Source organism: Taudactylus pleione, unplaced genomic scaffold (genome assembly GCF_031769625.1).
Source record: "Taudactylus pleione unplaced genomic scaffold, aTauple2 ptg000222l, whole genome shotgun sequence".
Taxonomy (NCBI): Eukaryota; Metazoa; Chordata; class Amphibia; order Anura; family Myobatrachidae; genus Taudactylus; species Taudactylus pleione.
In genome coordinates this window covers 444,211-465,884 of record NW_028284624.1, presented here as the reverse complement: position 1 = coordinate 465,884, position 21,674 = coordinate 444,211, and the positions used below count along the sequence as shown (strand labels likewise).

At 40.0% G+C, this 21,674-nt stretch overlaps 1 protein-coding gene across 2 annotated transcripts in view; it reads left to right on the top strand.

The window, feature by feature from the left end:
• Positions 1-20,439, top strand: part of MAMLD1 (mastermind like domain containing 1) — a 179,623-nt gene extending 159,184 nt beyond the window's left edge. Inside the window, exons 3-6 of one of the 2 annotated variants that reach the window (XM_088478845.1) lie at positions 2,891-3,043; positions 13,266-13,403; positions 15,069-15,150; positions 18,184-20,439. In XM_088478845.1, the coding sequence (XP_088334971.1) occupies positions 2,891-3,043; positions 13,266-13,403; positions 15,069-15,150; positions 18,184-19,208 (1,398 nt within the window). In that variant the 3' untranslated portion in view covers positions 19,209-20,439. The remainder of the gene's footprint in view (positions 1-2,890; positions 3,044-13,265; positions 13,404-15,068; positions 15,151-18,183) is intronic. The other variant, XM_088478846.1, reaches the window with a different exon arrangement.
• The last annotated feature ends 1,235 nt before the right edge of the window (positions 20,440-21,674 follow it).

The following is a 21,674-nucleotide window of genomic DNA, read 5'->3' as shown; positions in this document are numbered from 1 at the left end:
ATACTTATGTTCCTTGTTAATGCGTTTCTGGATGTGTTTTCCAAAAAGGAAAGTGAAGGGGTGAAATTGTTTGAATTGTGCGAGCAGATTTACAGGAAGACATAAAGAATTGTCAGTTGTGAGAAGCTTCAGTTTATGTGCATGTCCCAAATGACCTTGCTCCAAGGCTAAAGAGGGAGGCTGATGAAATGAGTCTACAGATGGCAAGTGATCTCAACTCTGCAATAATGAAATGACAGAAGGAAAAAAAATGGGCCAGATACAGTTTGTAAATACAACAAGGACAAGGGACTGCCAGCATCCCAACACTTTACCAGGGTTATTTAAACAGAGAAACAAATCTGCATGCCCAGCGGAACAGGACCTGCCTTGTATTGTTCAGCCCTCAGTGGAAATTGGTTTGAAACATATCATCTGTCCTGGTTAATTGATACAATAATCTGTGAAATGGATAAGGTTATGTAATTATTTATTTATTTGCATTGTACTGACCCTTTCTCCATCACTGATTAAGATTGCCTACAATCTAAAGGAATATGGCTTGTTAGTTTAATTTCTTTTTGTGTTTGTTTTAACAACTGTACATTGTACACCTTTTAACCACTAGCACCCTAAATTTGTATATGCCCCAAAAAATGTTGTCTGCCTAAGTAACTACCTTAATTTGCTTAATGGTAGCATTGGTCCTGTGTGCAGTCATCAGAAGGCCAATTTGGATGCTGATGACGTATATAGTTCCGGGTACTTGGGATGAGGAGCCAGACAATACCACGCATAGGCACTTTAACTGGGAAAATTTGTCGTATAAGTTCGTATATTTTAAAAATGAAACAAGCAATTTTAGTGAAGTTTCTGCTGCAGGTAATGTCTTTTATTTCCATAATCTCCCTCCTTTTTCTTTTAAAATCATTTACACCCTGTTATGATTCTTCCTGCCGACTAAGCCAAGTTGAATCCCTTTTCTAGACATGAACCTTCATATTAGGTAGTCTAATCACTGTTACAGAGATGTTATAGAATAATAAAATGTTTTACAGAGGAGCCACTAAATCAACTTGTGTAGGAGGCAAAACTGACTCGCATGGCAGATTCTAGTTCCAGCAAGGTCGTGTAGGCTAGATGGGAATGTTCAGACAAGACTATAAAGCCTTTATTTCATTTAGTGGTAGAATGAAGTGATTGAGCCAGTGGCTTCTGCTTCCAGGGCTATATAACACACTGCTTTCTTATACAAGTACTACAAGCTATTTTTTTGCACTTGACCTGTAAATTGGCTGTAACAAAGTAATGATAGTATCGTACACCTGTGCATTGTACATGTCTGTGTGTTCAATTTTGATCAAAGCGTTTATAATGGGTTAATAGAGATTGATCCTTGTGAAAGGCTTGCAAAGCATATAGTTCATGTGTTAGCCCAGATGTCCTGTCAAAACTATTTCTAAAGATAAATGATATCCACTACACCACTGTGTGACCTGCATTTAGAATGAACACTGTAACGTGCAGCTTTTGTGGTTGTAAAACACCCATGTGTATGACTACACTGAACATCCGTCACTGGCTTTTTTTCCATGAGGCATAGTTGGCTTGTGCCTAAGGGCGGCAGAGGCTGAGAGGCAGGTGTTTTTCTGCACAGTGAATACATTTAGTCTTTGTTTGCAGATTAAATAAATTACTTTAGGTAGAAAGAAAAGTCGACCAATGTACTATGTTTAGCTGTGATGGGGAAATATTGTACCAACAATGACTTCCCTGAGGAGCAGGACATAACTGAGAAGGGGATGAGTGGTGCAGGGTTCTTACAGTGTATATCTGTGAATGGATTGTTGAGGCCATGTGATGTTCTATAGTCATTGTTGGCTAATACGAACACTGTAATTTATCCTGATACTTTTGCAGCTACTAACGTTGTTCACCAATTGGCTATAAAGTTTATCTTACATGAGAGCATGCAATGTTACAACTTCTATTTAATAAATGTAAATAAGCAGAGAAAAAGGTCTGGTCCATGTGTTTAGCATTATATATAGGAAAACATACTTAACCCTCCAACTAGTGATGGAAGGTATGGATGCTGTTTTGTTATATAAACCTTAGAGCTGCATAAGATCCGCCTAATCAAGGCCATCATGCTTTCATACATTTAGGCTTCACATACCTATGTCAGTTTCTGAGTCAATGTATAGTAGCCAGCTCTGTAGATAATTAAGCACCCCCAATATTTGTGCTGCGCACAACCATGTCTATGCCATGCATTTTTCAGTCATATGGTGGACCTAATATGAGCACCCCGAAACATTTCAAAAAGTTAGCTCCCATGAGCCCGTTCCATATTTAGCCCAGGCTTCATACTACACACAACACACAAAATACACACTATTTGTGGAAGGATGATTGGTAACTTTGGAAAAAATTCAAACTTTCATATTTAGTAATATTTCAGTGCATTTTCTTGACATAGTCATCCAGCACTCAACATGAATGCTGTGTGCACCTCTGTGTTGGGCTCAGTGATCCCTATTCTATATGTGTTTGCTGTAGCGGAATAGAATTGGACTGAACATACCACAGACACACATACCATGGGTATGTTGTTTTAGGGTGCCCATAAGTGAATGTGTCTAAATTGTGCTGTATTCAGTGTTTTTATTATCCTAACACTTGTTGAAATAGGCATAGGGATCGATTGTCCCTATACAAAAGGGTCTGTCCATGCACATAACTATATAATGTTTGAACTCTTCCAACAACAGTTTGACAGAAGCCCCATATCATTACTCTGTGCTGTTGTGAGGGACCCTACTTCTTCCACTACATAACTCTATGGCTTCCTGTTTCTTCCATTACCCCCCTAAAATACTTATTATTATTATTATCATCCTTTATATAGTTGCAACATATTCCGCAGTGCTGTACAGACAGAAGTACTTTGTGCTGCTGTGAACTTTCTGATGATGTGATTGGCTACAGGGTGTCCTGTCCGCACCCGCTTCAAAATTGGGAACATCCGGATAAGCAGGAGATGGAGAGTGATAACAAAAAGGTACCCTGACTCTAATCAAATGCACCATAAAACACATGGTAACCATCTTTCGCTTCTTCTAACATTGTAACAAACCTGTGCATAGACTGTTATTTTGTATAGGGAGAAGTAATCTCCATCCCTAGCTTAGTGAGCACCCTGTTTAATGTGCCATAAGGGCTTTGGACAAGGACACCCCATAGCCTTTACTTTTCATTAGTTGAGAAATGCTGAAGGCAAAACAAGGACACTCTCACATGTCCCTCTTTTCTTGGCTCTGTTTTACAACAGATATCTGACTAACTGCACAATTTTGTTTAGTGGTTAGAACTTTCCCTGCCAGGTGTGAGAATCTTCTCATGGCTCCCATCAAAGGCTTTATGCTTTGTTGTGTGCAGTTGGATGTGCCAAGCGCCACAAGGACAGAATAAAGACGAACTTAAAAGAGCTTCTTCACAATAGCATCTACTCATGGATCACTTACAGCCTTCAAACAAACTGACAGCCCCCGAGATAAACTCAGAAACCTGAGCTTGATACTATTTTCACATAGCTGTATATCAAGAAAAAGGAGGAAAGATGGAATAAATCTAAGGCTACATTATGGCTCCTTTTATCAGCGTTCATATATCAGGATTAGAAGAAAAGGAAAAACACAGAATGAAATGTCATGAAACTCAAATAAATTGGTTTCAGACCACAGACTTAAATTAGACATGACTCAGGTCTACAGAACTTGGTGCACAAAGTGTGGGGGGGGGTACACTGTAGTGATCTGGAGCAGACTCATTGTTTCAGTAAATACATCATCATCAGTTACAGTAACGCTGCAGGGCTCCTGTAATAATATAATAACAGCCTTTTATTTGGACGTTAATAAGAGCATTTTGTTTTGTGGTACTTCATTAAGATAAGGTCCTACAAGAAGATCATTGCTACAAATTGGAAAACAAGAGTTTGTTTAACGATGGAGCATAGCTGGGCTAAGCAGATGTACTAAGTAATCCAGCAGTTGCTAAACTTTTTTGAATCACGGCACTCAAGATAATCAGCATTTTTTTTCATGGCACCCCTGGGCCAAAAGTTTCTCTTTGTCTACATATTTCATGATTGGCAGCCACCAGCTCTGGTTTGGTCTACCACATCGGCCATAATTTAATATGATATGGTCTTGGACCACCAACACGTGGCACCCCTGCAAGCGCCCTGCGGAACCCAGATTGGTAACCACTGAATTAATCCATCATTTTAATTTTGGACTAGTAGGAAGTATGCATGTGGCAAATTGGCAATTATTTTGCACTTTGTGATGTTACACTATATAAAAACAGGTGTGACATTTCCGATTGACCTCCATTGTCTATAACTCTATTTTCTAGATACTCTAAACTGTTTTACCAAAGAGTTTGCATGCTTTTTAATAGGGACTACCTGTTGCTAATGGCTTTGTCTGCGATGAAATTGCTTCTGCCAAAAAAAAAATTTTCTAGGTGTTATAGTTGTATTGCTTTGCATAGGGACCCCCTGCTGGAGTGGCCAACGTGACCAGCAGTGCTATACAGACTGGTGACAGCAGTGCCTTCACCCACCGCTCACACCAATGTCACTGTGTGCCCTGTGCACTGACTGCTATGTAACCTATCCTATTCATCCACCACTCACACCAATGTCACTTTGTGCCCTGTGCACAGACTGCTATGTAACCTATCCTATTCAAGTGAACGTGGGCCCAAAGTACCTAGACCCACCCTTACTGGCAGCGCTGATGGTGCCACACCTATTTCTTGCATTGATTATGCCAATAAATTTAGTTTTCGTTATTGCTCAGATTTAACTTGTCATATCGAGGTGGAACAAGGTGCAGGTTATTTCTAAGCGCATATACCATTCCCTATTGTATAAAGTTGTTTCTAGGACTTGGCAATTAATGCAGTTTTCATGAAGATCGGTTCAGTAGTTGTTGCGCCAACTTGGAACAAACGGGTACAACGTTCTTATTATATTAGTATAGTTGAGCGGTTGGGTTTTGGCTCTGATCTTCCCGCCAAGTTTGGAACTCAGAATGAGGCAAAACTTCATCTTTCAAAGACAAAGATGACATTTTGTCTGTGAAAGTTGATGTTTTATCTCGTTCTGAGTTCCAAACTTGGCGGGAAGGTCCGAGCCAAGACTGATCCCCTTATTTCTACTTTTTAGTGCTTGCAGCCCTGCACTAATGTATACAGGGCTGGCAACAAATATTGGGGCCCGGTACACTTGGATCTCTGGGGGATCTAACCCTCCCAGTGCCCCCTCCTTGACTCGCTCCTCCAAACACACATGCTGGGTCCACACATGCACAGAAAATGATTACAGCTAGAGAAATGTGCACAGACACGCACACACACACATATATATATATATATATATATATATATACATACATACAGTCAGGTCCATACATATTGGGACATTGACAGAATTTTCATATTTTGGCCTCTATTCACCACCACAATGGTTTTGAAATGAGACAAACAAGATGTGCTTTAACTGCAGACTTTCAGGTTTAATTTGAGGGTAATTACATCCAAATCGGGTGAACGGTGTAGGAATTACAACAGTTTCAAAAGTAATGGGACTATCAACTCAAAAGCTATTTCATGGACAGGTGTGAGCTATTCCCTCGTTATTTCATTATCAATTAAGCAGGTAAAAGGTCTGGAGTTGATTCTAGGTGTGACATTTGCATTTGGAATCAGTTGCTGTCGACTCTCAATATGAGATCCAAAGAGCTGTCACTATCAGTGAAGCAAGCCATCATTAGGCTGAAAACTCAAAACAAACCCATCAGAGAGATAGCAAAAACATTAGGTGTGGCCAAATCAACTGTTTGGAACATTCTTAAAAAGAAAGAATGCATTGGAGAGCTCAGCAACACCAAAAGACTCGGAAGACCACGGAATACAACTGTGGTGGATGACAAAATAATTATTTCCCTGGTGAAGAAAAACCCTTTCACAACAGTTGGCCAAATCAAGAACACTCTCCAGGAGCTAGATGTATATGTGTCAAAGTCAACAATCAAGAGAAGACTTCACAAGAGTTCACCACAAGATGCAAACCATTGGTGAGCCGCAAAAACAGGAAGACCAGATTAGAGTTTGCCAAACAACATCTAAAAAAGCCATTACAGTTCTGCAACAACATCCTATGGACAGATGAGACAAAGATCAACTTGTACCAGAGTGATGGGAAGAGAAGGAAAGGTACTGCTCATTATCCAAAACATACCACCTCATCAGTGAAGCATGGTGGTGGTAGTGTCATGGCGTGGGCATGTATGGCTGCCAATGGAACTGGTTCCCTTGTATTTATTGATGATGTGACTGCTGACAAAAGCAGCAGAATAAATTCTGAAGTGTTTAGGGCAATATTATATGCTCATATTCAGTCAAATACTTCAGAACTCATTGGACAGCGCTTCACAGTGCAGATGGACAATGACCCGAAGCATACTGCAAAAGCAAACAAAGAGTTTTTTAAGGCTAAAAAGTGGAATGTTATGCAATGGCCATGTCAATCCCCTGACCTGAATCCGATTGAGCATGCATTTCACTTGATGAAGACAAAACTGAAGGGAAAATGCCCCAAGAACAAGCAGGAACTGAAGACATTTGCAGTAGAGGCCTGGCAGAGCATCACCAGGGATGAAACGCAGCATCTGGTGATGTCTATGCATTCCAGACTTCAGGCTGTAATTGCCTGCAAAGGATTTGCAACAAAGTATTAAAAAGTGAAAGTTAGATTTAGGATTGTTTAGTTTGTCCCATTACTTTTGGCCCCTTAAATAGTGGGAGGCACATGTAGAAACCGTTGTAATTTCTACACCGTTCACCTGATTTGGATGTAATTACCCTCAAATTAAATCTGAAACTCTGCAGTTAAATCACATCTTGTTTGTTTCATTTCAAAGCCATTGTGGTGGTGAATAGAGACCAAAATATGAAAATTCTGTCAATGTCCCAATATTTATGGACCTGACTGTATATATACACAGTGTATATATACTCTCACATATTCACATGTTAAAAACGACAATAACATTGTCACCTTTAGGCAGTGGACAGTCATGACATTAACTTTGTCCCTGCACTCTTCAGCTGGATCACTAAGGGGGAGAAGTTGGTCCCAGAGTGTGTGTGTGTCGGGGGGTGCCGTGAGGGGGGAAGGGGTCAAGGGGTGCTGCTTGGTGGGGGGGGGGAGAGTGCCGCAAGAAGGAAGTTGAAGGAAGCCGATGTGAGAGGAGAGAAACAGGAAGGAAGCTGGAGGGGTAAGGTGCCCGGAGCTGGGTGCAGGGGGATGTGCGGCCCAGGAGGAGGAGCACCAGCCCCTGCGTGACCTGGTATTTGACTAGAGAAGGTGTCAGTGGGCGGGCTTCGGCTGAATGGTTGGAAACCTTCATATAAATCGTATGTTTCTACCGCCACTCGTACATCACAAACTTCATCGGGATGTAATAATTAGGTTAACATTCGATGTCGACACCACAATTTTGACAGTTATGATGTCGTCATTATTAAAATGTTGAACGACAACATGTCGACATTGTCAGAATGTCGACATGTGGAATGTCTGTGGGCAGGGAGTTTTGGGTTAGGCTGTACAGGGAGGGGCAAGGATTAGGAGAAAAATATTTACTGGAATAGTGTAGGATCACAGGTCTGACCCGGAAGTCACAGTCACATGACCGTCGTGATCCGGAAGCCGCACTGGAGCCGCTGCAGCCGTAAGAAGCAGGTAAGTAAACGCTGTGCCACCATGGACGATATGACAACTTTCTATCGTGTCGACATTTCATCACTATCTACATGATGAATGTTGTCTTTATGACCATGTCAACATTCTCATGTCAACATATCATACCACACCCCCAAGGATACATTACTAATCGTACTGGGATTGCAAAATGTTTCCTTACCTTACAAAAGGCAACACACTAAATAAAATGTAAAAATAAACATCTAAGTAAATAAAAAATTATAACACAGCCAAATGGATTAACCCCTCCCACACCATGTTATTAATTACTTTAAGTACTAGGGAAAGAAAATGTTTTGTAGTCCCAGATGTGCAGTGCGATTTAGTGATATATAATACATCCATACTTGGATATAAAAGGTTATATATACATTGGCATATTTATCTTTACTCAGACCTAGGAAACTTCAGGTTTTGGCCTCACACTCACAGATTATTATGCACTTTAAAGCAATATATGTGTGATACTATGAGCTTGATGCACTGTAATGTTGCCGATAAATAGACATAGATTACATCACCTGTGGCTCTTTTTTTTAATCTTTTTTTATTAAACTAAAATTACTGAGAGCCTTTAGCTGGCCATGGGTCAGCGACGCTCAAGACCACAGGAGCGGGATAGAAACAGCTTGAGACATACAGCTGGTGGTCTGTAATTGATTCAATGGCTCATCCACTCTTTCTTACACAAACACTACCATTGAATATTGGATCTGCTTTAGGCTACATTTTCTGTGGTTCTAATTTGTAGCCCCCTTATCTAACAGAAACTAGTAAATAGTAATAGATGGAAGTTGACTAAAACAGTAAGATAATGAAAACAAAGTACATGATTATAAGAAGGGTTATTGCATAACTCCCTTGTGTACATCTTTTACACCTAAAGCCCTCATGACATACAAAACCTCTGCTCATGGATTTGTTATAGAAACCCATTCTGTAGGTGGTATGTTAGAATTAGCTTTTTGTGTTTTCAACAATATATAATTTGCTGTCTGTGGGTATGATATTTGGAATCGGGATGTCTGCTGAAGGGAGTGGGTGTCAGTGATTGCACCAAAAAACTCAATCTAAATAAAAAGTTGCAGTGCAGGTGACGTTATCCAGGTTCCATACATCACCCCTCCAGGTTTGTCTCTTGCCCGTTTTCAAACATGCGGCGTAATGCTGCCCATCCACTAGACGATTAAGTTGAGCGATTGAACGATAATGATCGTTCAGTCGTTTGCAAATCATTTGCAAATATGTCTAAAACGACCAGCAATGCGCGTGCCCGCTGGTCGTTTAGACATCTATCATCGTGCAAACATGCTGGTCAACCTGACGATAGCGTCAGGTTCAGCATGTTGCCAGATGATTGATGAGCCTGCACTGAACGACTGCTTGTTCAGTGCAGGCTCATCACAGACATAGAAACTACTGCACGATTACAATGTCGTAATCGTGCTGTCGTTTCTATGGTCTGCTAGTGGATGGGCAGCATAACTGTCAGAGCAAATGGGAAATTCACATAGAGACCTCACCAACCTCTCACAGCTACCAGCAGATCAGGTGTGCTTTGGATTATTATTTTAACACCTTCATATCCATTAGTTGCAATGTGAAGTGAATAGGATGCACTGTGCTGATTAATTTGATATGTGACAATTGTATATCTGTGTGCGACTGAGTCTGTGTACGAAGTACAACAGATTTTGGTGTTGTAAAAAGCCACGACCTCTGCATATATAGATTCAGAGCGTCAGTAGCACACAGATATACAAGTGTTGCATATCAGCACAACCTCCTGGTGTGTCATCGTCCCATCACATTGCAACTAAGCTGTATGTGTGGCAAAAGACTTAAAAAAGATGCCCGGCGCTAGCAGAGTTGCTCGGGACCTGGCGCGCAGAGAGGGGCTGCTTGGCGTGACTGCAGCAATGATGTATGAGGATACATGTGTAGCATATGTAAATACGTAATGGATCTGCAATTATAGCTGGTTTTCAGTCTCTGAGAGAGACCTGATGGGCGCTGACGGTTTAGGATCGTTAGAAGTACACGCCAGTTCTCGCTGTGTGATGCAAGCAACAATTTACCTTGGCATGGAACCTTTCCTAATTAAAATACCTATTTACTTATCAAATGTAAATGCTCAGACCCATTTTAAAACTTAATTAGCACTGCTAATTGTAAGCCCGTTAACTACAAACGTATTTGGATCTCCCTGTGGGAGGCAGAATAAATGAAATGGCAAAGTAATAATTCTTCCAATGTAAAGAGAATTTCTGATGAAAGACAATGAAAGCGTACTAGTTGTCATATAGAATTGCTGTGAAACGTATGCAATCCGGCTGTGTCCTGACCACCCAAGAAGACCGTTTTGAAGTTTTTAAATTCCAGCGAATACTCTTTCAGTAACAATAACAACTAGCTATTCTAATGGGTTGCATCTGAATTGCCCTTTAAAGTGACAAACCAATTTATTCCTTGGAAAACGTTAAGAAAATGCTACAGGGTTCACAAACCTCTTATAGTTTGATAACAAAGCTGTATTTCCATCCGTAACCTGTTAGCAACTGGAGATCCAGTGCTTCCCACTAGTGGCGATGTATCTCTCTGCACATACAGTATGCTGCTTTCTTTACAGACATTCTTACATGTCATAAAATGAGGCCATCGTGTTCAAAATATATATGTGCTGATGGGAGTTGACAAATAACCATCTAAACGTATCCATCAATGAGAGGAGAACAGACTGGCTTGTTAAGCTGCCTACATTTACCAGGGAGGAGAACGTGGTGGACATACTGGTACAGAGCCCATTGTTGTGACTTGTAACGAAATAGCCATAAGCAAAACATCAGAATGATTCTTGGTACGTTTAACGTGTTTCTTTCAAATAAGAAGCAGGCTGTCCGCACGCAACAAGCTGTGTCTAGGGAAGAAACTAGACAGCAGTAAGGATTTTGGTGGTAGGATCATTGCAGCCTCTTTCATGTGTGTAGAGTATACAAACCGGATCCGTCCTTTTTCAAATAGTATTCCCCCAGAGGCAATCTGTATTATTCAAAGCTTAACTGTGTCTGCGGAATAATAAATAGTATGTGACATAGATGCAGCAAGCCAGCTGGATATAGGCTATGGTACAGTGTTTGCATTTAGTGTCTTATGTTAAGGTGCTATATTAAACAACACAGGAGGGGAGACTGAATTCACCTGGTGACATATTGATAAATAAAGAAAGTGATCTTGGCTTCAAGTACCTGGCGGGGAATTAGGTGTTTCTGTGGTACATGTGAAAGAATAATTTTTCTAGTGTCTCTGACAGGCAATGCTCTGAGGGTATTATACTTCGTAGATCACAAAAGCCAACATTTATACTGAAAATGTTGCATATTTTAAGAAAATTTGTATATAACTATATTACCATTGCTGAATTATGTTTGTTTTTTTTTGTTTCTGTTTTTTAAAATTTTACGAAACATAAGTCAACTTCTGTAGTTACAGAATATTGCAATATCCAGGCAAATTTGACATAAAATGTACCCCAAGCTCGATCCATCCTATACACATTACCTACATATCACACCCTAATGTGACAAACCACGCTCACTTTCCAATGATACTCCACCCATATAAGCCCCCCGCCCTTTTGAGGGTCTGCAAATCAAAACCGCTGCAGTCAGCACAGTTGTGAGGTCTGGTTATAGCCATCTAGGTAACTTTAAAACCATATTTGAATTTAAATATACAAGGAGGCTTTATGTCATACCTCCCAACTGTCCCAATTTCTAAGGGACAGTCCCCTCAAACCAGGACATTTGCAGGGTGGTTCAGAGTTATTCACCTGCAATCTGCTTTTTTTTGTGTTCTGCATGGACAAAACATGTCCTATACCCAGAGTGCCAACCAGCCCACTCAAAGTAGTTGACATTAGGGAGACCTATCATAGTTTGCCGAGATCTATATATAGTGTGTGTATGTATATACTGTATGTATAATATATCAACTATATAGTATATATAGTGGACAGAGATAAAGGGCGGAATTTATCAAGCAACACATTTTGAATGAGATTACTACATGCATAGCTATGCAAATACAATTTTATTTAAAACCACAAAGGACATGTCTTCCGATAAAAGTTGTCCTTTGCGGTGTGAGAACTTCTGGGTTTATGACCCGGGAGTCCTACTGTCCACGCTCGAGCTTCCGGGGACCCTGGGAGGGAACCTATTGGATCCCTCATGGGGCATTCTGTGAAAAGAATCCTGCAGGCTTCTATCAGGCAAAACCCTCTATAGATGGCATTGCCTACCAGGTACAAGCTCTGGAAAGTTTTGCTTTCTGGAGCTTGATACATGTGGGAAATGTGGTGAAACCGCGGTTTTCGGATGTTTGACTGCATTTTAGTGTTAGTACATCTTGGCCAAAGTACCAACCAATCGGCTTATAACTGTCATTTTTCAAAATCACCCTGTAAATAGAATCTAATTGGTTGGTACTTTATATCTCTCCAAGGTTTGATAAATCTCCCCTTATAACAGGGAGGTCACTGAGTGTGGAGTTTCACCTGTTATAGATTGTTGTCTTCACCATTTTCAGTCACCATTTCTTGTTTAGTGCCAGTGACTTCAGTATGCAAATGAGAGAGAAGTGACAGATGAAGCATGATTTTTTATAGTATGAAAACAAACATGTCTTCTTCTAGGACTGTGGTTAATATAGCAAAGTTGAATAAAGAGGACCCATATTAAGCTGAATTTATTTTTTTTAAATCATTATGTACACTAAACTGTCCTAAGTGTATTTCACTTTAAAATTGAATGTTAATATTCAGGTCATCTTAGAACATTTAAGTTGCTGAATGCTTATTCCAAGGAAGCATGCTATTACTGTGATTTAAAATTAAATATTCCACTAACTCCTCACCTAAAAGCACCTCAGGTTCCCCCTTTTTTTTTTTTTTTGTATCATGGAGTCTTACAGGCTTCCTTCCTGTTCCTGAAGCTGTGCACAGCTTCCTGTTTCCCACAATGCAGACCAATTGGATTCAGTTCATAAGTTATTGAAGCTGAAACAGGATACAAACACACAATTTATAAATCGGGGATATATGGATTTGTTAACACCTACTATGTATTTAGGGAACGCATTGGTCTAACAAAGCAAAATCATAGAGTAACTTGTGGTTCTCTATGGTGATATTGGGCTACCTTGGATTTGTTCTTGTTAAATCTTCACTATCTTGGGCACTGTAACGGTCTCTAACAACTGTGAGAAATATATTAATGAATATAGTGTTCTTTAACACAAAACAAGGAACTGTCTAAGTAGTTAGACTGGAAAGAACATTAAATAATACTGTATGACCACTGCAATCTTTGATGAAATTACAGTTTAGTAATCATTCTCATCTGATTTATTGTTTTGGGTTGTTATTCCCTCTCTTCTCTATTGGCAGGATCCGAATGCTGGAATTGTTCCCAGAATGCAAGAACCAGGCTCTATACCAAGCGCAGGCCCCGGGCCTACTCCTCTCACGGCTAATGGTTACATACGCCATGCAATCTTGAAGGAGCAAATTATGAGGCGGCAGCAGGTATGGGAAAATCTTTTCTTTTCACCTGATAAAACTTGTTTTTGATATGTGTTGGGGAATTCAACTGCCCACCAAAGGAGCATGCAGAAGTGCCATTTAAGTATAGAAATAACCAAAAGTGAAACGTTAGCATTAATATATAATAAAATAGACTGTGTAAAAGAATTAGTTAGGGCTCAGTATTTTAACTGCATAAATAACATTAATTGAGTAATTACTTAAATGAGTTATTCCTAAACATTATTGTTCTCTACAGTATTATGGTATAAAATAAACACCAGTGATTTTGCAGCAGATGAGCTATTTTGCCTGACTGCAGACCTGATCTGAGATAAGGTCTTTACTGTGCATTGTTCCATGTGATGACCTTACAAGGTTTATCTGTGGCCTTAGCTTGTTTCTGAGCCTCCTAGCAAGGTTTGAGCTTGTTCTGCTTATAATCACATCATGGACAGTGCTGTGTGTTCTCACGCCAAAAATAATAATGTTATTGTAGTACACGTCTTCTTTTGCATATAATATTATTGCCCTCTTAAATTTCAGAGTCCAAACCAATGAGAATTGTCGGCTTGCAAAAGTTACCTCTTGGTACATCTAGCTCTATAGCAATGTATGCCGATGTCACTAATGCGTAGCTCAGTTTGCCATGAGTCTATGGCAGGTATTCAAATAGGCGCGGGGTTTACCCTATGACTAATTGCCGGCCAAAATCCCGTGCCGAAAAATCGGTATTCACACACGGAAACACACTGATTCTGCGCAAACTGCGGAATCCATGTTTCTTTTTCCCTGTGCGTGAGCCCGATTTGGTGATTTTTTTACGCAGATTTAACCTAGCACCTCCATGAGCTGTGAGGTATACTCTGACTGCAGGGACTCGCGCGCGAGGAATCCACGCTAATTGAATAGGTCCGGCGAAGTAAATGTTTATGTTTCTATTTGCTGTATATTTGTGCAGCTCTTAAGGAATATCACCATGCTGTGTGTCTGTGGCTTTTATTTTGTTCTCTATTTTTTGTTATTCTAAATTTCTGTTGTTAAGATCTTATTTTGGTTTATGCTCTCAGGTAAATAAAGGAGATGGAAGTGTGATGATATTATTATTATTATTATTATTATTATTATTATTATATTATTATTCCTCTTTTGGATAAACTTGATCTTGCCCTTATTACTTATTGTTTTTCATCATTTACAATGTTGTAACAACACAAACAACTGGTGGCTAATGAATATTTGCTGCCAACAACTGAGTCACTGGCACTCTGAAGTCACGTCTCTTATACACCTGTTTCTTACACACAGTAGAGGCAGCCATTTTGTGATGATTCAGCCGATCCATTGTATTCTCTAGTAGTGGTGCAGTGTGCAATAGGTTTGTCTGTCTGCATCTCAAAGGCACACTGTAACATTACAGGCCTGCTATAACAAACACTCTTTCAGACTGATTCATATTTCTTGTTTTAAAAGCACCATTGTGGTTTTATGTGCGCTTGCCAGATCCATTTTCCGCTCTATTTTTCATTAATGTAATAGAGGCTGATGCATACCTGCCACATTGGTGTGTGGCCTGCCAGGGTAGCCCAAGTGATTTATTCACAGGATTGAGAGAGGGGAAAAGGCATTCATATATATAATAAATGTAATTATGTCTCCTTATTTCAGGTAAAACCCAGACCAAATATGATGAGCATGACACCTGAGCAGCGTAGTGCATTTGTGGCACAGCAGATGAACCAGTTTCAAAGTAAGTGGTAAAAAATATAATTTATTTACTGCAGAAAATCCTCTAAGAAACCACTTTTTGTCATTTCAGTTAAGTTAAAAAAAATGTGTCTATTTATTCAACCTCATTATATAAATCAATAGGATGCATGGATGACTCAGAGTCACAGGGAGAGCGAATACTAAAGAGACGCTGAATATTTATCCTGCAAACATTTCCTCTTCTTGGCTCCATAAATGGTTGTTTGTCATTATAAATCTATAGTCCTAGAAGGCCACTGTGAGTAAGAAGGCTCTTCATAAGTGAACCACTCACACGCGGAACTTAAGGCGGGTATCCACTACCTGATTAAACAGCGATTGAACGATAATGACATCATTATCATTCAATCGTTTGTTAATCTGGCACAAATCAGGCGGCGTGATGTCAAAAACGACCAGCGATGCGCGCTCCCGCTGGTCGTTTTTGACGTCTGTCATCGTCCGAACATGCTGGTCAATCTGCCGATAACGACAGATTGGCCATGTTAGGGGTTGAGGGAGGGTGCCTACACTGAATGACTGATCATTCAGTGTAGGCACAGCGCAGACTGTGAAACGACTGTCCAATTACAATGTCGTAATCGTGCAGTCTTTTCAAAGTCTGCTAGTGGATGTGCCCCTTTACTGTTCACCCACATGGCTTTAACAGGACATATGGATGACTGATGCTGAGTAACTAAATAAAACCTAGGTAAATGTAGGAAAGTATAAAAAGACAGTTTATGATTTTGCATCCTTTTAGAATCTTGTTCTTAAAGGTCCAATCCATTTGCGCAGGACCGGATTAAGGGCTACTTAGAGTTAGGGTTGATCAAGTTCTGATTGTGAGAAGGGGAGGAGCTGTGACCAGTGCTGTGTGGGTGTGGCCAGTTACATGTGGGCGCTAGTACACTCCTACACTATCAGCCCCAATATCTCTCTAAGGGCCTAATTTATCAACAAGTTCTATCATTCACAACAAGTGATAAAACTCGTTGCATATGATAATGGGGCTCCAGCCAATCAGCTCCCAACTGTCATCTGTTTGAAAAATGACAGTTGGGAGCTGATTGGCTTGAGCACCATTTATCATACAGAACGAGTTGTATCACTAATAAATAATAAAACTTGTTGACCAATGAGGCCCTAAATATGTAAAAGCAGAAAATAAAAATAGAATTTTAATTTAATAATTAATGGCCAGCTGGACATTTGAACATCATCATGTCAGCATGTTTACATGTAGACACCAGGAACTGTAGTCCCAGTCGTCCCATTGTTAATCTGGCCCTGCACTTGCACTGACAGAATATACTCCCCGTGTGTTTGGTTGTTATTTGATTGTTGTGTATTATTACTCTTTGAAATCTAGTTTTGTTATTGTTAATTTGCTTCTTAGAAAAGATACCAACAATATGCATGCACACCATTTAAAACACTAGTTCTAATGAGCTCAGATGGGCCCACTCCCCAAGAGGGCGATTCAATTCAATGCATTTTGAATAGCGTTGGGAAGGAGTTTCCATATGTATTCGGTTGTCCTCATCGTGCCCTGCCCTTAGGGCCGTATTCAAATAGCCGCAATAAGCCGTTTTCAGCGAAAGTTCTCGCCCGTTACGTCATTTCACCAGGCGAAAGTCAATGCATTGGAATAGGCTAAAAAGATTTGCCTATGAATAGTGGTTGAAAAAATGTGCAGAATTGAGGTTTTGGGTTGCACACTTCTGAAAACCCCCCAGCACCCTTTAGACAGTCCCCCAAAGGTAAACTGCGTCAAAAAAATAAAAAAAAATACTTTAGATCACCCCAAAAAAGCACTTTCGTTTTGGGGGCAAAAAAAAAAACAAAGTTGGGGGACAAAGTTAAAAACTAGCGAAATAGACTCCAGGGGGGTCCCCAAGTTTGCCCCAGGTGTGTTTTGATTGCAGGTGCTTGCGGCAGGAGGATTTTTTACATTTTAAAAAAACTTCACTTTAACAGCTGTAAAATATTCTAGCACCCATTTTCATGTACCCAATTTTGTTGGGACTACTTATTTTCACCAAAAATTTATGTAAAATGCTATTCTACACCACTTGTGCAAAGGTGCTAAATAGCAGCTATTGAGATCATTAAATTACCCCAAATACCTTCAACAGGGCTGTTCGGGGATATCTATAGTGATCCCAAATGTCAGTGCATCTTTTGGGGGGTTTCAGGCTGATTTCCCCAAAACTGACAGCACTTTTCGCCTGTTTGAGTTTCGGCGGGTCCCATTTTCGCATCCTTTGGAATTGAATTGGGCGAAAATCGGTCGCACGCTCGAAAAGACTTTTCGCCAAAAACACGCGATGTAGGCGGAAAGTCCGGGAGGCAAAACTTAGCTGACTTTTCGCGACTAATTGAATATGGGCCTTAGTCGGGAGATGCCAGTTACCATGCCTTAAGTCGGGTGTTTAGTAGCGGTGACAGACAGTCTCCGACTTAAGCGCCTGCCTCGATGGTGTTTGTTCACGCGCTAACCCGGTAAACAGCATTGCGACCCTAGTTTAGTTGGATTTCTGCACTATCCTCATGAGGGTGCGAGCAGCAATCCTCTAGTTGGGAGTTTACAGCACAGTCAATTGAATTGCTCCAGGAACGCCCTCCTGGCGTTATTCAAATCACGCTGAATTGAATTGGCCCCCCAACAGTCCTGTTTTTTTTTGTTTGTTTGTTTTGTTTTTGGGGGGGGGAGTTTTGTCACTGGACAGCAGATTTTCAGTTTTCTTTATATATTCTAGGTGTGGCTTAGGTGAACCAGGGCAAGGATATTTGGGACTGAGTAGCAGGTGATTTAATTAGTGCCTCAGTCATTTTCACTTAACCACCTGTGCTCAAGCATTGAGGTCCATAAAAGGAGACTGTTGTAGACTGGAGAATACCTGCCTTAAATGTTAAATGTTCCACATTTTTGGTATAGTTCTTTCTCATGGCAAGTCCCAGTGTTTTTCAAGTCGAGTACCTGACTTTATTTTTTTTTACATGTGTTTCATTTTAATTTTTTCTACTGCAGCTCTTCCGCAGACTCTCCGTACGGATTGTGTCCAGCCTATGCCAACACCCTCCCAGAGCCATCGTATGATCGCTTCCTCACAAGGGATGATTCAGACCAGTATGGGCACTGGCATAACACCAACAACAATGAATCAGAATAGTGGAACAATGGTCATGATCCCACACAACACTGGAAAACAGCAAGGAATATTTCAGGCATCTTCCGATTTTAATATGCCACTCCGACAGAACCAGAATGCACTGAGTATGAACACCGGTTGCCAAACCGTGCACAGCCAATCCACTGTCCGACCTGGGATGACATTGTCTGGATATACTTCAAGCTCTTTAATAAATCATTCTGCAGCTCAGCAACATTTACGACAGTCCAACATATCAAGAATTCCGAATGTCTATGCCAGCCCTTCTACTCAGATGTGGACTCAAGCTGGAGTTTCAAGAATACCAGGTCAAAGCCAAATGGATCCCAGCATGCAACAGTTTCCTAACAACCCTCTCTTCACCAAACAAAATGTCAGACCAAATATGACAAGCCAGCAATTTTCACATCAGGGATTGGTTCCTCCAAACCAGATAGCTCCTGGGGTTCAAATAAGACAAATGCAAAAACTTGGTCTATCCCAGGCAAATCAAGGTGTAGGGTCTCTTAATAGCCCTAACATTGGCACCAGTTTGTCCCGTGGGCAGCTAGCAGCTCTTAATGCAATGAAAGCAATGCCACAAGGTGTTTCCACATATAACCAAATCAACTCTGGTCAACTTGGTCCACCTTCTTATGCACCAACATCAGTTCAAACACCTGAAACCTTTGATAGGATAAGTTGTGGGGCTGAGTTACACCATTATGACTTTGTTACGACACAGAACAGTTCTGTCTTGTCTGCTAACTGTAACGAAGCAGACTTCATTGACTGTCTAATGAAGGGCGGTGGCAGCAGCAGTACTGATGAAGACTGGCTAAACAATTTGACCATTCTTGACGATATCTTGGGGCAGCACAGTCAAAACCCTGGACCTGTGTAGCCCGCAGCAAAACAGACATATCTGTAACCCGGTCTCATGAATTGAAAATCAATTGTTTAAATACCGAGGTCAACAAGGTGGCAATTGTTTTCCGATGCCTGTAAATACTTTAAATATTTTTTAAATTATGTTTTTTTTCCAACAATAAATAGAAGTATTGCTACTTCTGTGCGTGACTGTACATAAAATTATAGCATAATGTTTTGTTACATTATAGGATTTTCATTTAAAATACCTTGTTTTAAATATGCAAATATTATCATTAGTGTCAGTAATACTGTGTATTACAGTCTAAAATAATTGTTATGTTTTTTGACATAACAAAAAGTAGGGGTGTCAAAGCAAACTGAATACAATGCATGCCAACAAATTTAGTTATCCTTCGTTAATATAGGCAGTTCATAATGGACTGTATGTCAGTGCCCAGGGTTGCCAACCTTGAGTACATTTATGGATAGTGCGTACAAATGAAATTACATTTTAATATATCTTTAAAAAAAGATAATTTCCAGTACAGATATTTCCCCCTTCTTAACACTACTCTGTAATTGTCCAACATTAAACCAATGATTTTGAAATATTGCAGGTTTGTACACCTACCCTGATGCACCATCTCTCTAGATTACATAGCAAAAAATCCTGTCTGTTAATTTTGTATGCAATTGATCATATGAAATATTTACAAGGTGTGGCAACCCTGCAAAAGTGGGCTCATACGTGCTATGAATGAAAAATGCAGAGGCCCAGGTCTGTTTGCTCCTGATTTGTACATTTTTAACAATATCTAGGAAAAAAATGCAATTCAGTGCACCAATGTGTAAACTGCAATTGACCAAAATCCTTCTCGGTTGTCCACTTGTGTAAAATTTGATTACAAAAACATTGTTGGTTTGCACACCTTTGTATATATTTGTAGTATAAAGGTGACTGGTTCCTGGTTTTAAGGCTTTTTCCCAATTATGTTTTACTGAAAAACTTTGTTTGAAAGAAAAGCCTAGACATGAATTTTGTCAATTTTGTCTATGATGTTTTCTGTCGGCTAATATTGTCCTATGTATATTTAAAAGTCTGTTTATAACAAAAATTTCACTGTACTGTAAACCTTTAAATGTTCATACTTTTGTGTAATCATATTTTAATAGTCACACCATATTTCTGTAATACATTTGTAATATAATGTCTGCATCAAGCACAGAATCAATGATGTTTTTCTTCATACCATAATAAAGAGCCAGGGAAAAAGTTGTGTTGTGTTGTGTTGTGCTCTGCACTTTAATGTTTTGGAATATATTTATAAGGACTACATTTTAAAAAAAAAAAAACCTTTATTAATCTCAAAATTGATTTTGCCCACAGTAATAGTGGTTCCCAATGCTCAGAATGATGTGATGGGGTGTGATACAAAAGGTCGACATGACAAAAAGTTAAACAGTACAGAACGTCGACAGGTTCAAAAGGTCGGCATGGAAATGGTCAACAATTTTTTTTTAACGCTAATCTATACCCTGACCCTCCCTTTGGTGCATAACCCTAACTGTCGTGGTAAGTGCCTAACCATCTCTCCTAGTGCCTAACCCTAAAAATAAAAAAAGTGGTGACCATTTCTGTATCAACCATTTCCATGTTGACTTTTTGAACCTGTTGACCTTCTTTCATGTTGACCTTCTGGTGTCAACCAAATCATTGTCAACCCTTTCATTGTCGACCTTTTTTATATGCAATGGACATGAGCAGTAGAGTGAGTCAATGTTACTGAAGCCACCTTTGTTCAAGGAATTCTGCGGAATTGCTGTTAGGACACTGAAACTGTACCAAAATTTGTCTATTTTATGCATGTACATATATGGGCACAATACTTTTTTAGCTTTTATTTTATCTTTAAACTTATGGGGTGGTTTTATATGTACTTATTATTAGGATTGCATGCCTCATTTTTTGTTAGTGCACAATCTAAAATGTTTTCCACTGCTAGAGTTTCTTTACTTCACACACAAGGGTGAGCAGCAACCACTGTGGGAGGAGAGATCTGAATAAATCTCCACAAACCCATTCTATCAAAGCTGTGCATGTGTAAAAATACACATACTGTACAAGTCCTCCAACGGGATGTAGTTACATTGCCGGCAGACGGGATGCCGGCCGTCGATATACCGACGCCTGGCAAAATGCTGGTGCCGATATCCCGAAGGAGAACAGGATAGCGACGTCGGCGTCCCAAACCACCGCAACCCCAATTATCCGGATACTAAATAACTGGTTTATTGCAGAATCAACATCTTTTGTTGGCCAAGATGAGGTAAGTCTGGTCATTCAACACAATTGGTGGACACCTTGATATTCCCAGTTTGGTATGCAGGTGGTGAATCTAAGTTCCCAGTTCTGGTTATTTGGTAGTTGATCTAAGAGAATTTAATGACAGACGGCCCTTGTTGTGTGGTGGCTCAATGATTGCTGCAATACAGCCAT